Source organism: Hemitrygon akajei, chromosome 21 (genome assembly GCF_048418815.1).
Source record: "Hemitrygon akajei chromosome 21, sHemAka1.3, whole genome shotgun sequence".
In the NCBI taxonomy this organism is placed as follows: domain Eukaryota; kingdom Metazoa; phylum Chordata; class Chondrichthyes; order Myliobatiformes; family Dasyatidae; genus Hemitrygon; species Hemitrygon akajei.
This window is the reverse complement of record NC_133144.1, coordinates 37,138,307-37,150,784: the sequence shown is the minus strand read 5'-3', so window position 1 is coordinate 37,150,784 and position 12,478 is coordinate 37,138,307. Positions and strand designations below refer to the sequence as shown.

General features: G+C 41.0%; 1 protein-coding gene across 1 annotated transcript in view; it reads right to left on the bottom strand.

Moving 5' to 3' along the window:
* timm23a (translocase of inner mitochondrial membrane 23 homolog a (yeast)) overlaps positions 1-12,214 on the bottom strand; it is a 49,289-nt gene extending 37,075 nt beyond the window's left edge. Inside the window, exons 1-2 of the mRNA XM_073025233.1 lie at positions 11,983-12,214; positions 7,713-7,771 (exon numbers count right to left, since the gene is read on the bottom strand). Of these exons, the coding sequence (XP_072881334.1) occupies positions 7,713-7,771; positions 11,983-12,106 (183 nt within the window). The 5' untranslated portion in view covers positions 12,107-12,214. The remainder of the gene's footprint in view (positions 1-7,712; positions 7,772-11,982) is intronic.
* Positions 12,215-12,478: the final 264 nt, after the last annotated feature.

Sequence of the window (12,478 nt, the reverse complement as noted above, 5' to 3'; positions counted from 1 at the left end):
GAGAGATGCGTTTGACTATACAAGTTAGCTTTCAGAAAGAGAGAAGGCAGGGCAGGGACGTATAAAAGAAAGGGATTACATACATCGGAATCAGGTTAATTATCACTGGCATACAGTATGTTGTGAGATTTGTTTTGCAGCAGCAGTACAGTGCAAGACAACATTTATTGTCACCAAATAAACAGTGCAAAAATTAATAACCTGTTAGTGTTAATAGACTATTCAGAAATCTGATGGAGGGGAAGAAGCTGCTCCTAAGATATTGTGTGGTCTTCAGACTCCTGTACCTCCCTATAGTGGTAACGCAAAATGGCCAAGTATTAGATGGTGTATGTCTTTAATCATGGATGGCACCTTATTGAAGCACTGCCTCTTAAAGATGTCCTTGATGGTGGGGGGGGAGGTTGTGTCCTTGATGGAATTGGCTGAGTCTACTACTCTCTGCAGTTTTTCACGATCCTTTGCGTTGTAAGTTCCACACCAAGTGCTGATGCAACTAGTCAGCATGGTCTCCACTGTACATCTGTAGAAACCTGCAAAAAGGTCTTTGGTAACATACCAAATTGTCTGAAGTATCTAATGAGGTAGAGTTGATGATGTGACTTCTTCACAATTATATCAATGTGTTGAGTCCAGGATAGATACTCAAATAAAGACTGGAGTGTGTTCTCCTGACTCCCCCTTTTCTAAAGTTCATAATTGATTCCTTGGTCTTGCTGACATTGAGTGCAAGGTTATTGTTACAACATCACTCAACCAGCAAATCTCACTCTTGTATGGTTACTCGTCATCTGAGATTCTGCCAGCAAGAGTGGTGCCATCAGTAAATTTCCAGATGGTGTTTGATCTGTGCCTAGCCACATAGTCATAAGTGTCCAACAGTGAGTTAAGTGTGCATTCTTGAGATGTGCCTGTATTAATTGTCAGTGAGGTGGAGATGTTATCACTGAATTGCACTGACTGTGGTCTCCAATAAGATAGTAGAGGATCTAGCTGCAGATGGAGGTAGAGGTTTTGAAGCTTGTTGATTAGTACTGAGGAGATGCCGGTGTGGAACACTGAGCTGTAGTCACTAAACAGCAAGCTGGTGTCTGTCTTCCTGTTGTCTAGGTGCTCCAAAACTGAGTCGAGAGCCAGTGAGGTTGCATCTGTTATGGACCTGTTGTAGTGGTAGGCAAATTACAGTGGGCCCAGGTCCTTGCACAGGCAGGAGTTATTTCTAGCCATGACCAACCTCTCAAAGCACTTTATTACAGTAGATACGAGTGCTACTGTGTAATAGTCATTGAACCAGCTCACTCTGCTCTTATTGGGCACCAGTATGATTCCTGCCCTTTTGAAGTAAGTGGGAACCTGACTGTAGCAGTGAGAGGTTGAAGATATCCTTAAATACACCAGCCAGTTGGCACAGGTTTTCAGTACCGTGCTAGGGACCTGATACCCTGTGAGGGTTCACCTTCTTGAAGGATGTTCTTGCATATGCCTCTTGCTGCTGTCACCTGCTGTGGGGATTTGCACAGGCAAAGTGCAATTCTCTTTCAAAGTGTACATAAATGGTGTTGAACTCATCAGTGAGTGAAGCATGATAGCTGTTAGTTTTTACCTTATAGGAAGTAATTGCATGCAAACCTTGTCACAGCTGTTGTGCATCTGATTATCAGTAGCTTCACGTGGAATTACCTTTATGCTCTCATGATGGCCTACAGTAGGTTGTACCTGGACTTCTTGTAGGACTCTGGATTGCCAATCTTGAATGCCACAGGTCTAGTTCTCAAAAGAATAAGAATCTGGTGTATTTTCAAAGGCTCTCACTCATCCATATAGGTGCTGATGAAGTTAGTGATAGTTGTGGCATATTCATTAGATCTGAGGAGACATCCCTAATTATGCACCTCTCCACCGATTCAAAGTTATCCATATCCAGTTATTCAAGTTGACTATACCATTGCTGTCCTCACCACTGGTGCTGCTGTCCTCAGTCTCCACCTGTGTACCAGGAGTACTATAACCAGGTAATCATACTTGTACAGGATGGCATAATAGATGTTCTTGACAGTGGTGCAACACTGATCAAGTATGTTGGCTCCTCTGGTACTGTGGTGACATGGTGGTAGTTTGTCCGTCTTCAGTGAGATTTCAAAACGCCATTCCCAGACAATCTTGCCTAGTAGGATAGTCTTTATCATTGAGGTCAATTACTAAATTCTGTAATAACTTTCCTTGATGATAGGCTAGCACTTTGGTGATATCAAATCATAGATATTGTACAGTGTTCATTATGACTTCATCCTTTTTAAAATGAGGGATAACGTACCACTCGTTTGTCATAATAGCTGCCTGTATTTGCCATTTAACTAATGTGGTTTGTGCATAGGAGGTATGAGCTCCTGAGCTGCAATTGCTCAGCAGTTAAAACAAAAATGCTTTTTTCTGACTTTTCTTAATTTCACATTTCTACTACAGCCTCTGAATCATTGTACAGTATAAACTTGCATAAATTACACATCTCCTATGTCTTTAATGAAGAGCTGCAACCTAGAAATCCACATTAATGAATCTTTGCTAATTACTTCAAACCTGAGGGCTGTAATCTTAAGAACTAATTATGCTTTATTATTTGCAAAAGTAAATATATTATATCCTTTGCTTCCCATTTTCTACCCTAGTTAGTACTCTTAAATTCTTGTTTTCAAGCATTATTTTTCTTCCTAGACTACATATCCAATTGTACTGTGATTATTTTGAGATACCAGTAAACAATTCCCAATCATGGATTCTAACTTCTCTGCTAATTGCTTCAGGCTAACTGATCCACAGTTCCTTGTTTTAATTCTCCCTCGGAAGTTGCTTTTGTTGTTTTAATTCTCTGAAATTGTAGCACAGCAGTGGAAACAGAAAACTCCTGGGAATGCACATCTTGCACAACCTTTCATGGCACTAGAATACATCCTCCACTATCAAAGCTCACCAGCGCCTCTACTTTCCAAGTTGAAGAGCTGCTCTAAGCATACCAATACTCATGACCTACTGATACACAGTAGAAAGCATCTTAACATGCTGCATCACTGTGTGGTATGGAAACTGTACTGTGACGTAGAGGACCCAATACATCACTGGCACAACCTATATAACATCAAGGACATAAATACAGAAACGTGCCAGAAAAGGATCATAAAAGAGTCCACCCACACAACTTGTGGACTGTTAGTCTGACCCTTAATCAGGGAAGAGGCTCCAGACCAGAAGCATTAGACTCAAAGTTACTTCTCCTAAGTTGCACACACAAAATGCTGGTGGAACGCAGCAGGCCAGGCAGCATCTATATGGAGAAGTGCTGTCGATGTTTTGGGCCAAGACCCTTCGTCAGGACTAACTGAAAGGAAAGATAGTAAGAGATATGAAAGTAGGAGGGGGGAGGGGAAAATGCAAAATAATAGGAGAAGACCGGAGGGGGTGGGGTGAAGCTGAGAGCCAGACAGGTGATTGGCAAAAGGGATACAGAGCTAGAGAAGGGAAAGGATCATGGGAGAAAGAAAGGGGGAGGGGAGCACCAGAGGGAGATGGAGAACAGGCAGAGTGATGGGCAGAGAGAGAAAAAACTAAATGTATCAGGGATGGGGTAAGAAGGGGAGGGGCATTAACGGAAGTTAGAGAAGTCAATGTTCATGCCATCAGGTTGGAGGCTACCCAGCCGGTATACAAGGTGTTGTTCCTCCAACTTGAGTGTGGCTTCATCCTGACAGTAGAGGAGGCCATGGATAGATATATCAGAATGGGAATGGGACGTGGAATTAAAATGTGTGGCCACAGGGAGATCCTGCTTTCTCTGGCGGACAGAGCGGTGTTAAGCAAAACGGTCTCCCAGTCTGCATCGGGTCTCACCAATATATAAAAGGCCACACGGGGAGCACCGGACGCAGTATACCACACCAGCCGACTCACAGGTGAAGAGTCGCCTCACCTGGAAGGACTGTCTGGGGCCCTGAATGGCGGTGAGGGAGGAAGTGTAAGGGCAGGTATAGCACTTGTTCCGCTTACAAGGATAAGTGCCAAGAGAGAGATCAGTGGGAAGGGATGGGGGGGGTGGGGGGGAATGAATGGACAAGGGAGTCGCGCAAGGAGCGATCCCTGTGAAAAGCAGAAGGGGTAGGGGAGGGAAAGATGTGCTTGGTAGAGGGATCCCGTTGGAGGTGGCAGAAGTTATGGAGAATTATATGTTGGATCCGGAGGCTGGTGGGGTGGTAGGTGCCCATCACTCTGCCTGTTCTCCATCTCCCTCTGGTGCTCCCCTCCCCCTTTCTTTCTCCCTAGGCCTCCCGTCCCATGATCCTTTCCCTTCTCCAGCTCTGTATCCCTTTTGCCAATCACTTGTCTGGCTCTCAGCTTCACCCCACCCCCTCCGGTCTTCTGCTATCATTTCGCATTTTCCCCTCCCCCTCCTACTTTCAAATCTCTTACTATCTTTCCTTTCAGTTAGTCCTGACGAAGGGTCTCAGCCCAAAACGTTGACAGCGCTTCTCCCTATAGATGCTGCCTGGCCTGCTGCATTCCACCAGCATTTTGTGTGTGTTGCTTGAATTTCTAGCATCTGCAGATTTCCTCGTGTTCTCCTATGTTGTCTGGGTTATCAACACCACTACACATTAATCCACCCCACTAACATTATATATACATCCCCTCGTGTCACTTTCTTTACGTATCAGTCTATGTATATAACATTTGCTTATACATTATGTTGTATAAGATTGCTTTTATATTCATTGTTTGTTTTTTTTGTGTTTACTGTATTTTTTAATAAAACATCAAATCTGGAGTAACAATCATTTTGTTGCACTTTACATTTGTGTACTGAAGAATTTATAATGTTTTAATCTGTAGGGGCATTCTAAAATGTACAGAATTACAGAGTCAAAACTGTTATCTACACTTTGACCTCTAAAAATCTAGGATATACAGAGGGAACAGGAAACAAACTGAAAATTGAAAATGCTGGAAATGATCATCAAGTTTGAGATGGTCGCTGTGGAAAAAGTAAGTTAATGATTCACATTGAAATCCCTGACAGAGGAAGAAAGAGAAAACAAGTTGCTGAGCATGTGGAGGAATGGAAAGGACAAAAGGAATATCAGGAGGCCAGGATTGCTGAGATTGTTTCAGTATTTTTGGAGCTGTTTAGAGATTAACAAAGAGAGAGGGGAAAAAATGACATAAGGATATGTAATTCTGTGAAATGCAAGCCTTAGCAGGTGGTGTTTTGAACAATGTCTGTGGTAAAAGAAGAATGAATTTGTTTGTCATTGATTTAGATAATGGAATTGATGGTTTTGTGGCAAAGTTTGTGGATGATATGAATATAGGTGGTGGTGTAGGTAGTGCTGAGGAAGCAATGTGATTGCAGCAAGACTTGGACTATTTAGAAGAACGGGGAAAAAAGTGGCAGATGGAATAGTGTTGGGAAATGTATGATAATGCTTTTTGGTAAAAGAAATAATAGTGCGGACTATTTAAATGGGGAGAAAATTCAAACATCAGAGGGAGTTGGGAATCCTCATGCAAGACTCCTAGAAGGCTGAGTCTGTGGTGAAGGCGGCAAATGCAATGTTCACATTTACTTCAAGTGGAATAGAATATAAAAGCAAGGAGATAATGCTGTGGCTTCATAAAACACTAGTCAGGCCACATCTGGAGTACTGTCAACAGTTTGGGCCCCATATCTCAAAGGATGCGTTGTGATTGGACAGAGTCCAGAGGAGGTACGAGGATTATTCTGGAAATGAAAGGGTTAAGATATGAGGAGCGTTAGGCAGCTTTGGACCAGTACTCACTAGAATTCAGAAGAATGTGGGGGGGGGGGGGGGGTGGAGGAGAGTCTCATTGAAACCTACTGAATGTTGAAAGGACTACATAGAGTGGATGTGGAGAGGATGTTTCCTATGCTGGGGGTATCCAGAACTAGAGGGCACAGCCTCAAAATTGAGGGAAGACCTTTTAGAACAGAGGTAAAGAGTAATTTTTTTTAGCCAGAGAGTAGTGAATATGTTCCCATTCCCTACTAAACTATTTTATCTTCTCCCCAATGGAATTAGCAAACCTCCCTTAAAAGATATTGGTTCCAGCCCTATATATTCAGCTTCCTCCAACACAAGCCCCAATTTAAATTAATCAATTTAATTTTAGCAAAACTATCACTTGCAATATCTTTCCATTTCTGCATTCACTAGCATGTGACAGCTGTAGACATCAGGAGCTTACTAACTTAGAAACCTTTTAATCACTTATCCTTACACCATTTTATTTTCCTGCTTGGCCACGTCTTTCTTAAAATAAGGAAGGACACAGCTGTTTTTTTTTGTTGCAGAAAGGTAGGCGAAATGTCTGTGAAAGGGTGTAAACTAAACTTGTCAAGGTAAAAATTAATTTTAAAAAAGCAGTTAAAGATAGAAGTGAAAAATAGAAATTGCAACAACAGATACCAACGTGAGAGAGAGAGAGAGAGAATGTATTTATTTTTTAAATACACTATCAAGTTACTAGGACTATGTTGCTACAAAGATGCCCAATGTTAGCTTAAGGAAGAACACCTCTACGTATAGGGGGTGAGATGGAGAATTCAAGCAATAGACAATGGGAAAGTCAGGGTCACCTCTGTTGACTGAACTGGCTTGCTTTGTATATGGCTTCTCCAGTGTAGAGGGGCCCGTATCAGCACTTTCAAATAAATTAAATTACAAAAAGTGAAAGTGAATTATTGCTGAAAGCTGCTCAAAGTCTGAAATCCAGAAGGAATCTCCTTCTGCTTACTGCATTTCCTACTTCAGGGAGCAAGAATGGTGAATTTTCCAAATGGCACAGAATCTGCTTTCAACAGACTGAATGCCCTTGCATTTTTCCATTTACTAGATTAGAACAGAGAAGTACAGCACAAGAACCTTCAGCCAGAAATAACTCCTGCCTGTGCAAGGACCTTCAGCCAAAGTTGTAAATTAGGAATTAAAGAATTCAAACCCCAATTCAATATGTAATACCTGCCTGACTCAAAAGCCCATTTACTTCATTTTCTTTTGAAATAACTATTTATTTACATAATTATCAAGGAACCCCTTTCCCCCTTTTCAGCAAGTTCCCAATCTTCACTTTTCGAAGGTACATTCCTTAAAAAGAGCTATGAAAGCCATGCTTTTAGAAGCAGATCATCCATTTGGATAATCTGAATGCTCTTCAGATCTTGGACAGCAACATGAATGTGTTAGTGAATGGAAACGATAAAAACCTAGATTTCAGGCCAGGAACTGCAGCTGCTGTCACTGTAGTGCATTCATGAGGTGAATTTCTGACATCACTGACACTGACATCAGCCAGCAGTATATCTCAGTGGTGTACTGGTGCATTTCTGCTCCTTCTGAATCCACATTCAATTTGTCAAGAGAAAGCTAATACACTTTTTTTGAATGCCTACTATCAGTTTTGACCTGGGCACCCAACCAACAGAAGATTAAAAGTAGAGGCTGGGTTCATCATGACATTAATTCCAGAGAATTGCCAGAGAAGCTTAAGAAACCTCCCAAATATAGCAGTGGCATTCTGAATTGTGAATCTGTCCTACCTTATTAATGAAAACACAAGCTGTTCTATACATCTCAACCATTAAAAAAAGACTTGTTCCAACCAACATAGAACCTTGATTATATTGGACAAAAACATTTTCTACTTACCTGGACCAGATATCTAGGATCAAGGTTCAAATATGGAGACAAAGGGCTCATCCCAGTCACTGAAAACAGTAAGATAGCAAAAGTAAGTCCCAGCAACATTTCACCTTTTACCCCCTCCTCAGCCCACCGAAACTCATTCTTTTTTCCCCACACTCACACCAGAAGTTGATGATATCAGACCTTCTTCCGGAAAGGAAACAATCCAGTTGGAGGATACACATACTACTTTGAGAATTTCCATTTTGCAAGAGTAGAGATCCTCATATTTGTTTCTTGATCAACATGACTTATTTTCAAATGCAATTGGATTGCACCTATTTTAGTGCACCAAAAGATGCATTTAGCATTCATGCTAATTGGATCTTCTACAAAATAAGATGCAATATTGGCTAAAATTAAGTTTAGAGCCAATACAGGGGTGGTCTATACCTGGAAAACAACCAAAAGAGACCACATATTGTAGTTGAAGCTGCTTCTATCATCTCTCCTAAAGTTATAGGTCACAGGCATTGGATTTCACCGGCCACCACAAGCACTGTGAGGACAAACTTGATGAAGACTCTGGCATTGATTTTTCTCCACAGCAGAGGGCAGGGAAAGTCCTTTGCAGTTCCTCCAGCTAGATCTGTCTTTCTTAAAGACAATCATACTTTTGGCAAACACCTCTTTTCAGATACAAATGATGAGCTAATAAATTTAGTTTTCTTTACTGTTGAGTTTTAAAACTTCACTGGGATAGCATCTGCCACCAAGGCTTTGTATTTTTAGTTGGGGTGTGATCTTTTGAACTCCAGTTTGCATTAGCGTTAACTGTCCATCTTACCTGGATGTTACCAGTCTGACAAATCAACAAAGTATCCTGTTTCTAACTGAGATGCTATGAAAATTATCAATGCTAACAATAAAAGCCAGAGACACAAGAGTAATTACATTTGGGCATAGTGGGACTAAACAGCCTCTAAATTTATCTTGAAGCCACAGAGTAGTGTACAGTTAAATGCTGCAAGCCTCCCCAGAGTAATTAAAAAGACTCCTCAGGATTTATAAAGTAGTCTGACTGGCCAATAAGAAATTCTTCTAGAATTGCTTATAGACAATCCAAAAGTGAAAATATACAGATGCTGGAAAATTGAAATTAAAATATAAAACAACCAAGGTCAGGCAGCAGCTTGAAACCTGTTCTATTCCTAACTTTCTCTCGATCCCACAAAAGAACAGTCTGAAATGTTAACTCAGATTTCTTTGCATAGACATTATGTGATCTACTGAGTATACCCAGCATTTTCTGTTTTATACTGAACAATGCTCCATAAAATGAACTCAGGTTGTTTTTATCTACACAAAGTCTATAACCATTATTGTACCAAAACATTAATGAACAGAAATGAGTACCAAGGTATGTTTATCAGCTGCACTGTGAAATTACTTTGGAATAAATGAGCACATTTTCATTATTAAATACATGTCAGTATAAAAAAAATCCTTTGTTGCCAACACAAGTTAAAATCCGCTAGCTACATGTTGACAGAATACTAAAGTTATCCTTGTGTCCTTGACACTGAGCTACACAGCTTAAGTATCAACTCTATTTTACTCTCTGCAGATACTTCAAGCTAAGCTTATAAAAACGGAACTTTGTACAACTTCACTTTTTTCCCCTCACCCACAAGAACTTTTTTCCTTTAATTACATTGAAACATACAAAATACTACCAAAAAGAAACCAAATCCAGCTAAACATCTACAACTTTCTTCCCACCACCAACAATCATAAAACCCCTTCCCATATCATCTCCCTCTGCAAAATAAACATTCCAATCAGATGCTCTCAACTGTGCATCAACTTAGTTTAACATCTGTAGATAGGAAAATGCTTGAAGCTATCATTAAAGAAGAAATAGCAAGACACCTGGAAAGAAATGGACCATCATGCAGACACACCATGGATTCAGTTAAGGCGGGTCCTAAGCACAATAGATAGAGAGGAACCAATGGACGTTATTTACTTGGACTTCCAGAAGGCATTAAGTAAGGTGCCACATAAAATACTTATCCATAAGAATACAAAGAGTTGGGGTTAATGTATTAGCATGGATAGAGGACTAGTTAACCAACAGAAAGCAGAGAGTTGGGATACATGGATGTTTCTCTGGCTGGCAACCAGTGGTGAGCGTTGTGCCACAAGGATTGGTGCTGGCCTGCAACTGTTCATGATATGTATTAACAATCTGGAAGAGGGGACCATGTGTAGTGCATCTAACTTTGCTGATGACACTAAATTGAGTGGAAAAGCAAATTGTGCAGAGGATACAGAGAATCTGCAGAGAGTTATAGATAGGTGAAGTGAGTGGACAAGGTTCTGGCAGATGGAGTACAATGTTAGTAAATGCAAGGTCAACCACTTTGGAAGGGAAGATGGAGGATCACATTGTTATTTAAATGGCAAAATTGCAGCATGCTGCAATACAGAAGGACCTGGGAGTGCTTGTGCCTGAATCGCAAAAGGTTAGTTTGCAGGCACATCAGGCTATCAAGAAGGCAAACGGAATGTCGATCTTCATTGCTAGAGGGATTGAATTTAAGAGCAGGGAGGTTATGCAGCAACTGTACAGGGTACTGGTGAGGCTGCATCTGGAGAACCATGTGCAATTCTGATCTCTTTACTCAAGGAAGGATATACTGTACTGGCTTTGGAGGTGGTGCACAGGAGGTTCACCAGGTTGATTCCAGAGTTGAGGGGATCAGACTGTGAGGAGAGATTGAGTTGCCTGGGATTGTACTTGCTGGAGTTCTGAAGAATGAGAGATCTTACAGAAACATAAAACTATGAAAGGGATAGATAAGATAGAGGCAGGAAAGTTGTTTGCACTGGCAGGTGAGACATGAACTAGGGGACATAGCCTCAAGATTCGGGCCAGTAAATATAGGACAAAAATGAGGAGGTACTGCTTTTCCTGAAGAGTGGTGAACCTGTGGAATTCTCTGCCCAATGAAGCAGTGGAGGCTACCTCAGTAAATATATTTAAGACAAGACTGGAAAGATTTTTTGCATTGTAGGAAAATTAAGGGTTATGGGGAAAAAAGGCAGGTAGGTGGAAATGAATACGTTGTCAGATCAGCCATGATTTATTGATTGGCAGAGCAATAAAATAGCCTACTCCTGCTCCTATTCCTTATGTTCTTAATCTTAAGTAGTACATAAAACTGTTTTTAAGTACTAGCACTCATCAACCACCACCTTCATCCAAACCAGAATTTGCTACCTATCCACAATCATATGAAGTAACATTAAATTTGGGCTACTCCTCAACTTTTGCTGTATCTCAATTCTTCTTGTCTCTCTAACCATACGTTATATGAATCCACTATATCTTAGAACCTCATATTCCTCATTCACTACACTGCACTAATGGCTGGCCCTTCAGACTTACATGGTTAGTCACTTCATAAGTTTTTCCTGCAAATATACAACTTTCTTCTTTCTCAGCCCTTCCCCATAAGATTTGAGATATCTTCCTTCCTCTAAGGCTCTGCACTGAAATTCAATTTCACAAGCATCAGCCAAACATCTTAATTAGTTTAATCACTCTCACTTGTTCTTTAATTCCAGATGCTGGAAATCAGAAATGAAAAATCAATAGACAGCATCTGGGCGTGTTGGGGGGGGGGGGGGGGGGGAGAGGAGAAGAAACTGTGTTAAGTGGGTTGATGATCTGAAACGTTTACTCTCTCTTTCAGGTACAATTCTTTGGTGATTTAAGTAGCTCAGACTTCCCCAACATCCTGCTTGTTGCTCCAGACTCCAGCATTTTTTAAAAACCTACAGTTATACAACATCTTCTACACTGCGGAAGAGACTTGATATTCCAGACGAACATATATGTAACAGATAACGTTTGTGTTTTTCCCCTCGATATGATAATTTGACTTAAATTTAGTATCACAATTTCCTTGATCCAGCTTTCAGGAATGAAAATCGGATGGACATACAGATCCGTCAAAAAAAAACATGCAAAGTTAATGAGCAGATCACTTATAACTGCACCTACGATGAGCAAAATTAATCAGTTACATAAAAGCACGTACACACCCGTAACCAATGTGGATCGCTATACTTATTTTAACATTGAGAGCCAGTTATAACGGGTACGATTAGACCGTATGTATTGTTAACATTTTGAACACATTTACTGACTCATTGCCCCTTTAACCCAGGGCGAACAAGCTGCTCTTCCATTAGTCGCTCACGGCCTATCCCGCGCCATACTCACAGGGGACACGGGAAAGGTCGGGCTGAGAATAATCAGCTACTGAGCTCCCTGCTGCTCCCGCACCACCGCCACCGAAAAGACCGAAGCCGGCCCGCAAACCTCCGCCGGTTCCTGAGTTGTCCATTTTTAAATATATCGAAATGGAATAAAAGACGAAAAGAGCTCCGTCACCGACTGCCGAAGTTCACACAGCGAACGTTCAGACCATAGCAACCAGCATCCGCACGACACTTCACAGCAGCTCGGACAAGACACATTACGGCACGTGCACCACATGACACGCACATTGCTGCCACGCTCGACGCCATGATGGTGAGGCTATGATCTCATTGTCAGAATTCTGTAGTCATTTACTTATTTATTCAGGAAATTTATAACTACAAGGGTCATAGACGTCTATTTTAATTAATTTTATTACATTTAATTAATTTTAATACATGTTATTGTATTGCATTTGAGTTGCTCTGTACACACATGCCCACAGAAGGACCTGGAC